This window comes from Camelina sativa, chromosome 10 (assembly GCF_000633955.1).
Source record: "Camelina sativa cultivar DH55 chromosome 10, Cs, whole genome shotgun sequence".
NCBI lineage: Eukaryota > Viridiplantae > Streptophyta > Magnoliopsida > Brassicales > Brassicaceae > Camelina > Camelina sativa.
This window is the reverse complement of record NC_025694.1, coordinates 8,775,669-8,785,813: the sequence shown is the minus strand read 5'-3', so window position 1 is coordinate 8,785,813 and position 10,145 is coordinate 8,775,669. Positions and strand designations below refer to the sequence as shown.

General features: G+C 36.3%; 3 protein-coding genes across 3 annotated transcripts; 2 read left to right on the top strand and 1 right to left on the bottom strand.

Annotated features, from left to right (window-relative positions):
• Positions 815 to 2,929, top strand: LOC104720178. The gene is made up of 2 exons (XM_019230603.1): positions 815 to 2,288; positions 2,374 to 2,929. Exons 1-2 carry the CDS (start codon positions 1,203 to 1,205, stop codon positions 2,794 to 2,796), a joined length of 1,509 nt encoding a protein of 502 aa, XP_019086148.1. The 5' UTR covers positions 815 to 1,202; the 3' UTR covers positions 2,797 to 2,929.
• LOC104720177 (uncharacterized protein At4g04775-like) lies at positions 3,410 to 4,542 on the bottom strand. The gene is made up of 2 exons (XM_010438128.2): positions 4,186 to 4,542; positions 3,410 to 4,085 (listed from the first exon to the last, which is right to left on the bottom strand). Exons 1-2 carry the CDS (start codon positions 4,357 to 4,359, stop codon positions 3,786 to 3,788), a joined length of 474 nt encoding a protein of 157 aa, XP_010436430.1. The 5' UTR covers positions 4,360 to 4,542; the 3' UTR covers positions 3,410 to 3,785.
• Positions 6,650 to 8,424, top strand: LOC104718027 (AT-hook motif nuclear-localized protein 24-like). Its single transcript, XM_010435685.2, has one exon. It carries the CDS (start codon positions 7,007 to 7,009, stop codon positions 7,979 to 7,981), a length of 975 nt encoding a protein of 324 aa, XP_010433987.1. The 5' UTR covers positions 6,650 to 7,006; the 3' UTR covers positions 7,982 to 8,424.

Here is a 10,145-nt window from a genome sequence, read left to right as displayed (position 1 = left end):
TTGTAGATTAGATCACTTAAAAATTTTATTTAACATCCACTTGAGGTTAGGAAAAATTAATTTCAACATTTATAAACATAATTGTTTATCAAATATGGTGGGGAGGGGACCATTAGTTAGGTTCGTGAGAAAAGCAGAAGCACGACAAGGTTTGACGCAAATTAGGTGTCTTCCACGTGGGACTTACATTTAGATTTACTAGTTGTTAATTAGCTTCATTAATTAGATTTACTATCAGTTACTACAATATGTAAATCATTATTCTAAATTAGTTGACCCGAAAATCTTTTACTATATGGAAGCCATAAGTTTTTGATATTTGTTGGTAATGGTTTGGAAAACCAAATAATATGACTATATGAGAATCATTTTTATGCCCTCTTCAAGTACTGGATAATGGCAAAACCTATAATACTTTTTTTTTTTTGGTGTGGACAGAACCTATAATACTTAACCAAAGCATCTAATACAGAGAGTATGACGTCAATATATCATATTAATGCCTCGATTACATACGTTTAATGAAACCCCACATAATTTAATTAACCAATCAACTAATTATCCGTAGAATTCGGGATTGAAAGCAAGCTGTCCTTTTCTCTTTTTAAGCGCTCGTGAACTCATCAAAACTTTGGTTTGATAAGTTTCATGCCTTTCGTATTTTAACATAAAATTAGTCGGGTGACCTCATTTTCCAACAATTTTATTGATTTTTGTAATGGGATCAATACTTATTAACTAACCAACTAATTATTGGAAAATGTAAAACAAGTATACTACTAATATAAACACGTCTTTGGACATACTAGGGAAAACGTCCTGGTTTCCCATGAGAACTATGATATCGTACCAGATGGAGCCCGATCTTTACCCCCGTCCCAGATGGCTCTCCTGAAATTCTTTTCAATCTATATACCCATATATCTGTAATTTACGTTTTGTATCTCCATGAGAATAGAAGATATCATCTATTTCACCATTGCTATAGGTTTAATTGGTTTACTATTTGATTAACCGAGTGACGAAGTTTACAAACCAAAATAAACCTGATTTCGACCCGATTAAAACCTGATTTTGACCCGATTAGAAACATAACCCTCAACCGAGAAATCCCTAAAATCACATTTTAACCTCTTTTTTGTTTTCTCTCGCGACGAACCCTAGAAAATCAAATTTCACCATCGATTTCTCAAATTGAATCGATGGATTTAATAATCCGATCTGGTTTTGGGCAACAAGATGGTATTGGGCAAAGAGATGGTGTTGGAGAACGAGAGTACGATGAAGAAGGAGAGGATCGAGATGAATTTCACGTCGATATGCTTGCTCAGGAATTTACCGATGCTGAAGAGTCGATTCGTCATGATACGTACCCAGAAAGTGACGACGAGGAAGAAGGTCGTGGTCGTGGTGCGGGTCGTGGTCGTGGTGCGGGTCCAGAGAGGGTGTTTACGGATATCGGACGTGGTGATGGAACTTTGTGGAAAGACCAATCCTTCTACAATGGGGTCGCATTCAAGGAGAGTGTCTTGGACTATGCACTACATACTGGTTACAATTTGAAGCAATACAGGTATGACAAAGATAAACTCGGGTTTAGATGTGTTGGGGATAAGGGCAATTGTGAGTGGAAAGTGTTTGCTGCACTTCTTCCAAACGCATCTTTGTGGAAGATTACGAAATACATTGATAAGCATTGTTGTACCCCCAATGGCGAGTGTGAGATGTTTAAGGTCCCAGTCATAGCTAGAATTTTTCTCGATAAGATTAGAGAGGAACCGGATCATTACAAGCCTTTGAGGATTGAACAGATTATCATGGAAAGGTGGAAGATATCCGCTACTAGGCCACAATGTCAAGCTGCTCGGAGAAAGGCTTTGGGATGGATAGAGTATGAGTATGAACAACAGTTTGCACGACTGCGAGATTACCAAGCTGAGATCTTGGAAGCAAATCCAGGGTCTGTTGTGGAGATTGATACAATTAAGAATGATGCTGGTCAAGACGTCTTCAATCGGTTTTATGTTTGTTTCGATGCCCTTAGAAGAACTTGGAAACAGACTTGCCGGCCAATAATAGGAGTTGATGGCGCCTTCTTAAAGGCAAAGATCAAGGGACAGTTGCTTGCTGCATTAGGCAGAGATGCAGACAATGGCATCTATCCAATAGCCTGGTGTGTTGTTCAAGTTGAGAACAAAGACAATTGGTTATGGTTTGTGAAGAGATTGAAGACTGACCTGGATCTAAACGAGGGAGATGGTTACATTTTAGTGTCTGATCGACAAAAGGTATGTATCTAACTAATTTATTATATTGGTTAATAAATGTGAATGCTCTCGTTTTTAATATGTTTGGTTTTTGGTTCTCAATTAGGGGTTGATAAAAGCTGTGGAGTTGGAGTTACCACAAATAGAGCATAGAATGTGTGTTAGACACATCTATGGGAACTTGAAGAAGACTCATCCTTCCAAGAAGCAAATCAAGCCACTCCTCTGGCATATGGCTTGGAGCTATAATGCAAAACAGTTCGGTGAGAGACTGGAACAGATACACGCTTATGACACTGGTGTGTATGATGATGTTATGAAGTCGAAACCAAAGAGCTGGTGTCGTGCCTTCTATAAGTTGGGGGGTTATTGCGAAGATGTTGACAACAACTTCACAGAATCTTTCAACAAGACCATCGACAAAGCAAGGGAGAAACCGTTTGTGGCAATGTTGGAGACAGTTAGAAGACTGTCTATGGTTCGGATTGCCAAGCGTTCAGCTCTCTCTCATTCTCACAAAGGTAATTAACTTTATTCAAAATTTAATGCAATTTTCTACGATTGTCTATGATTTTATTCAAAGACTGTCTATGATTTCTACATATTTAATGCAATGTTCTTGGTTTTTGATGTTTCAGGTTTATGTACTCCATATGTGGCAAGGTTTCTTGCTAAAGAGCATGACAAAGATAAACTCGGGTTTAGATGTGTTGGGGATAAGGGCATTACTCCACAAAGGGGTGCTCGTCATTGGCCTTCGACTTTAGGTGAGAATGTTCATGTTCCACCTGAGCCACCACAACCTGGGAGAAAGAAGATAACCAAGGCAGACAAGAAGAGGAAGCCAGGTGTAAATGAGTCTCCTGTCAAGAAGAAACCAAAACATAAAAAAAGGATAATGCACTGTGGAATTTGTGGTTCTGATCAGCATAACCGTAGGTACCACCAGAAGAAGAATCAAACACAGGTTGTTAATCGGTTTTTTCTCATTTTATTTCTCAAGATGAGTCTCTTGTTCTCATTTTTTGAAATTTGCGGTTTTTCAGGCTTCTCAGGGTGGTGGAGGAGAAGTTGTTCAAGGTGGTGGACTTTCTCAAGATGGTGGTGGACTTTCTCAATCTGGTGGAGGAGAAGTTGTTCAGGGTGGTGGAGGACTATCTCAAGGTGGTGGAGGACTTTCACAAGCCTGAATATTGAAGATTATGGTAGTAGGGGTCTGTTTTTTGGTTTAAGAGACTAGTTGGATCTGTATTTTGGTCGAATAGACTAGTAGGGTTATGTTTTTGGTCTGTGATCATGTTGAGAACATGATTTCAAAACGTTATCATTCTGCTTGTTTTCAGAACATGTGTTCATCATGTTCTGCCTTTTATGAAATGTGGAATGTCTTATCTTATTAAATGCAATAGCAACACCAACAGGAGTTCACACTCAACACCAAAACAAACAAGAGCATAAAGCAGAGCATACAACCGAACAACAATAGATTACAACCGAACAATAGTTTACAATAGCTCATCATACAAGCTTAAACAGAGCAAACAAGATCATAAAACCGAAAACACATACAATTATACTCTTATTCATCCTACATTGCAATTCAGCTTTTGCTTCCAACAAAACTTCTTCAACCCTCTCACAAAGCTCTTTTTCGAACTCCATTTGCATCTTCTCAAATTTCAGCTTCTGTTCTTGCAATGTCTCTATTGTACGCTCTTTCATCTCTTCTTTTACTCTCTCAAATTGAACACCCAATGTTGCTACCTCGTCCAACAATGCCTCATCGACCCACTTAAAGATGTGGTTATCGTTCACAAGCTAACATTATATCATAGAATACAATGAAAATTGATGAGAAGGATTAGGCTCGGATTTGGATTAGGTCGATGTCTACATCAAACAAAGCATAACATAGTACCTTCTTTGCTGCTGCTTCTCGACATCGAAAGTATCTCCGAGAAGGATTAGGCTCGGATTTGGAATTCTTTGCCACGATGTGTTCCCCACACCAGCATCTCTTAGGCACGCCAACGACGAATCCTCTTTGTCGAACATTTGATGAACCACTCGAACCTCCAGAAACGGTACTCATGGTTGCAAAGATCGATTTAAGAATTTTATGCTTTTAGGGTTTGAGGATTTGGGGATTTTAATGGAGTTATAGATGTGTTATAGATGTATCGTCTCGGGTCGGATTATTAACATCAGTCAGGTTTTATTTTTGGTTTTCTATTTGGTATGAACGGTATCGTATCGGTTCACTCTTTAAACCGATAACATCCCGATATATGGGTATATAGATTGAGAAGAATTTCATGAGAGCCATCTGGGACGGGGGTAAAGATCGGGCTCCATCTGGTACGATATCATAGTTCTCATGGGGAACCAGGACGTTTTCCCGACATACTATTATATTATAGTTAGAAAATGCATAATCAAGCACAAAAATTTGGTAGTTTAATCTTTTTTATTTAGGAATGTTCATATCATTTATTGTACGACTAGAAAAGTTAGAAAGAAGCATCACTATATATTTTTTGTGATTTGGTACACGTTCACATTTTTTTAGTATAATCTGCAATATAACATAAATATAAGGTTTCATGTTTTAAGTGAATCAATTGAAAGTCAGCGTTATAGTTTAGTAGTAGGAGTACTATTTTTGTTTTTTCACAACAATAGTTTAAGACACGCTATAGCATTAGTATATATTTTTTACCAATTTTGTTTCTTTTTAATAATGTATCTTTTATTTTTGATACCAATCTACTATATGTCTAGTTGTCTTAAGTTTGATACTAAAGTTGTTACCAATATATATATAGTAACACACGCTATAACATTAGTATATTTTGAGGTGAGGCCTAAAACTAAATTGCTCGACTACTCGACTAAATTTAGAGGTGAGTAGGTTCCTTTGCATGAAAAAACATTCCGTAACCCTAAATATAAAATGTCAAACCAAAATTTAAAGTGCCTAAAATGGTTCATACGCAAAATTTACACACTAGAAATAAATGTGAAACTATCAAACTTTACACCCTTAACTCTATATCAATACCATTATGCACATACACGTAGATAAAATTCAAAAAACCTTGCTTATGTTTATTGGCTGGAATAGATCGGAAAATTTTTATCGATGTAAAGAAAATAAAGGAGTGGGAGGAGAAGGGCACGTGGGGAGAGGGGGTGACGATCGTGAGAGAGCCGACAAAGGGCATCTCTTTAACACCTTGAAGTTTGTGTTTATCTCTCCCAACAGTTCATGCGATGTCTCTCCTCTCCTCTCCTCTCTTATCTTCTTCTTCTTCAACTTTTTAAACTCTCTCTCGTGGTTTTGGAATTGTCAGCGACATCTTCGCGCCTTCTTGTTATTTCACTCTCTCCAATGTTCAATCTCTCTCTATATAAACACATGTGTCTGTATGAACATACTTTTAATAAAGAAACAACTTTAGATCTGGATTATATTGACAAATGGATCGTTTGACTATATATCAACTAAGTAAAGGCTACTCTTATATATAGCCTATATAGTTTCTTTTCAACGAACAACACTAATCTATAACCTTAATGACAATTGTATAAAAATAACATTAGTGCTGTTATTCATTTAAAGATATTTAAAGGAATATATTTTTAAACAAATTCAGCAACACAGGAACATTCATCATCATATCAATATTACAAATCAATCATATGTTAAAGATTTAATATTCCAACCAACGTCTTGTATAACCAAATATATTGGTAATTGATATTTCTTATACTTATCATTGAATGAGTTGTAAGTTTGTTTGTTGGTGCGTGTATTTATATTCACTAATCGTAATAATTCTATAGCTAATGTACATGCAATCATTTTTATTTATTTTTGGTCAACCATGCAATAATTTATTTTTAATAATGTATCTTTTATTTTTGATACCAACTTTGCTTCTTTCTTTCTCCTGATAGTTAAAAAAGTTTGAATCCATTGCTTTTTTTTTTTTTTCCATACAACCGGTGAATCATGTTGATGTAGCAAATGATACTCGTATTTATATGAGTTAATGATCTTGAGATAACCGGTTGAATATTAATCACTACTAGCTAGGATCACTACAAGCCAACAATGCATCGTATTTATATTTTTCTTCCAATTTTTGATGGTTGGAGTGACTTACTAACCAGTGACGAGATATTAGGTTTAAGGTGAATGAGCGAGGGAGGGACCAAACACCGCCCATACAAAGAAAGTAACTCACAGTCAATTCACGTAATAAAAATCCCATAACTNTACACATAATAAAAATCCCATAACTTGGGCTTCTTATCTTGTACCCTTTTTTTTTTTACATAACCCTAGTTTACCAATCAAAAAACCAAAGTTAGACTCACCCACACATCTCAGTATTAGTTTATATAAAGACCCACCAAAACCCCCTTTTTCACTTTCCAAATTTCACTTCCTCCAACTCAAAAAAGAGAGAAAAGCTATACAACAAAACTAGGTATAGAGAGAGAAACCCTACAAAATCAAAAGGAACAAGAGACGAAGATGAAGAAGATCCAGCTTGGATTTCGTTGTTTATCATTACTACTCTCTTTCTTCTTCTAGCTAGCTAGTTTTTTTTTTTGACAACTAAACAAGAAAAAAGGTCAACTTAAAGAAAAGATCTGTTCTTAGATCGATCAGTATAGTCTCTTGACTATCTTCTTACTTTTGATCCAGTTCGACCATTGAATCATAGATCATGGATCCAGTGCAATCTCATGGATCACAAAGCTCTCTCCCTCCTCCCTTCCACGCTAGAGACTTTCAATTACATCTCCAACAGCAACAACAAGAGTTCTTCCTCCACCATCACCAGCAACAAAGAAACCAACCCGAAGATGATCAACAAGGAGGAGGACTAAACAGACAAATCAAGATGGATCGTGAGGAGACAAGCGACAACATAGACAACATCGCTAACCACAGCGGTAGTGAAGGTAAAGACATAGACTTACACGGCGGTTCAGGAGAAGGAGGCGGTGGTTCTGGAGGAGATCATCAGATGACAAGAAGACCAAGAGGAAGACCAGCTGGATCCAAGAACAAACCAAAACCACCTATTATTATCACTCGTGATAGCGCAAACGCGCTTCGAACCCACGTGATGGAGATTGGTGACGGCTGTGATTTAGTCGAGAGCGTTGCAACTTTCGCACGCAGACGCCAACGCGGCGTTTGCGTTATGAGCGGTACTGGAAACGTCACGAACGTCACCATACGTCAGCCTGGATCTCATCCTTCTCCTGGCTCGGTCGTTAGCCTTCACGGAAGGTTCGAGATTCTCTCTCTCTCAGGCTCTTTTCTCCCTCCTCCTGCTCCTCCTACAGCCACCGGTTTGAGTGTTTACCTCGCCGGAGGACAAGGACAAGTCGTTGGAGGAAGCGTCGTTGGTCCTTTGCTGTGTGCTGGTCCTGTTGTTGTCATGGCAGCGTCTTTTAGCAATGCCGCGTACGAGAGGTTGCCTTTAGAGGAAGATGAGATGCAGACGCCAGTTCACGGCGGTGGAGGAGGAGGAGGATCAATGGAGTCGCCACCGATGATGGGGCAACAACTGCAACATCAGCAACAAGCTATGTCGGGTCATCACGGGCTACCACCTAACCTTCTTGGTTCGGTTCAGTTGCAGCAGCAGCATGATCAGTCTTACTGGTCAACGGGACGACCACCTTATTGATCAAAATATATTTAAGACACACACACTCATCATCTTGGTTAGCTAGCTAACGAAGAATCATGAGTTCAGTGGATATATATGATTGAAAGGGGTTAGCTTATGAACATTAATAAGACTATATATGGATTTAGTCGACGAAGATCATCAAGAATCAGGATTCAATCGAGCTTCATTATGGGTCAACGTTCATAAGATGAATCAGGTTCTTTTTTTTTCTTAAATTTTTATCTTGGTTCGTTTTTTAGTCCATAGATCTTTCTATGATGATTTGAGTAACACTTTTCTTTATGTATTGGTTTTCTCTGATGAATTATCATTGCTAGTTTGCATTTGATTTGTGTGTGTCGTTGGCTCTCTAAGTATGGTTTTTTATCAACATTTCATGGTGTTTTTTCGACAATTTTTATAGCTCGTAACAAACTAAATATGGAACTATTTAGATACATTATACAACAACTAACTTATCAACATTCCCAGTTTGAGTTTTCGATATAGACTTTCACTTATGTTACTAGTCATAAAGTTAAGTAGAATTAATCAAGACTTTCTACTTTAAAAAAAAATATTTTAGCTACGTAGTATATTTACACTATAGTTATATATATGATATATAATCATAGATAAATTGGGATGATTAATTACGGTTGTCCATATCAACGGCTATTTATATGTGTAGTTCTGTTGAAGTGTCTAAAAAGTTACTTTCCAAAATTAGAAAGGAACTTGTGTTGATTGTTATTAGTTTACATGAAAACATTAATATATCTGTAAGTTAAAACACATGTACTTATATTATAACGAGAGTTTTCATGTCGTGCTTAATAACTACTTAAACCCAAAATCAATCAATAGGTCAATGTGGATAATGATTACCCTAATAATTGGTTATTACATGATAATAGCTAGATGTGTATAAGTGTTATACACATGTCGTCCGCTCGGACAGCAGTATACATATATACAATAAAGACGATATACATTAACATTACAACATGTATAAATAAACTAGATATAGATGAATAAATAACAATCTTTTATATGTTTATTTAAATTGTGTGTAAGTAATATATGCTTTAAAGAAAAGCTGCAATACCGGCGGCTTAAACGGGAGGCTAACAATTTACGAGAAAAAATAAAGAGGTATGGGGGCTTTATGTGCATGTTCTCTCTACATAGGCAAGTTTTGTATGTGCATGTATATTCATACATGCATGTTCGAATACGTATGGACATGGTATGGATATGTCATATGTGGATAATTAAGGAGGAGACTATACACTTGTTCAACTGCTGCCTTACTCCGGTACTCGTGAGCCTTGCTCGTGAGTATATAGTGAGTACCAGGTTCTTTTCGTGACGTCGTACGCGAGACTTATACGATCTCATATATATGGAAAATGTAAAAATCACCACTAATATAGAAGACATAATCACTCAATTCTAATTCATAATCAAAATGGTTTAAATCGGAAACTAATAACTTTTTACATGACATTAGAGTTCAATAAGGCCAATCAGATAATTGTTAATCCAAAAAAGGCGAGGTTTTAATCTAAGATTAATGAAAATCAAAAGAGTGATTAATTACGCCGAATTAGCTTGCTAGCTAGGAATCGATCCACAAAATGTAAAGAGACAAATATGAAATATCATTCCATCATTGTTAATTGTCTTCAATAAAAAATTCATGTTTTTTCAAATGTTGCTTATACACGTACGTGAAGTTAATTATCTTATGTATGTATATGTATATTAAAAAAACGAAAATTGATGTCAAAAAGAAAAAGAAAAAAAAACGAAAATTAGTCTGAATAGTTCGTTAGCAAAAAAGAATTCTCCTCTCAATCTTACATGTGGGCTTTATAGAACCATAATTATATTTCACGTACTAACATATTTTTAGGCCCAACATGAAAAGAACATGAAATTTGTGGTGTTTGTTCTAACATATTTCTAATTTATATTTCAAGTAAACATTGTGGTGTTTATAAAAAGAACATGAAATTTGTATTATGCATTGATCTGGTATGAATTAGTTAGCTCACTTAGGAAACATGAATTTTTCAAAGATAAAAAGGCTGAAAGCAAACTAAGTGGTTTCGTTCATGTATATCTTTATTGCTATGAGTGTCTGTGTATTTTTTTTGTTTTTTTTTTTTTTTTT

Bases quoted from the DNA above. Each gene is read 5' to 3' on its own strand.
- LOC104720178 (XM_019230603.1), top strand. From the start codon at position 1,203: ATGGATTTAATAATCCGATCTGGTTTTGGGCAACAAGATGGTATTGGG. The intron at 2,289-2,373 runs GTATGTATCTAA...GTTCTCAATTAG, and splicing joins TAGTGTCTGATCGACAAAAG to GGGTTGATAAAAGCTGTGGA.
- LOC104720177 (XM_010438128.2), bottom strand. From the start codon at position 4,359: ATGAGTACCGTTTCTGGAGGTTCGAGTGGTTCATCAAATGTTCGACAA. The intron at 4,086-4,185 runs GTACTATGTTAT...ATATAATGTTAG, and splicing joins GAGAAGCAGCAGCAAAGAAG to CTTGTGAACGATAACCACAT.
- LOC104718027 (XM_010435685.2), top strand. From the start codon at position 7,007: ATGGATCCAGTGCAATCTCATGGATCACAAAGCTCTCTCCCTCCTCCC.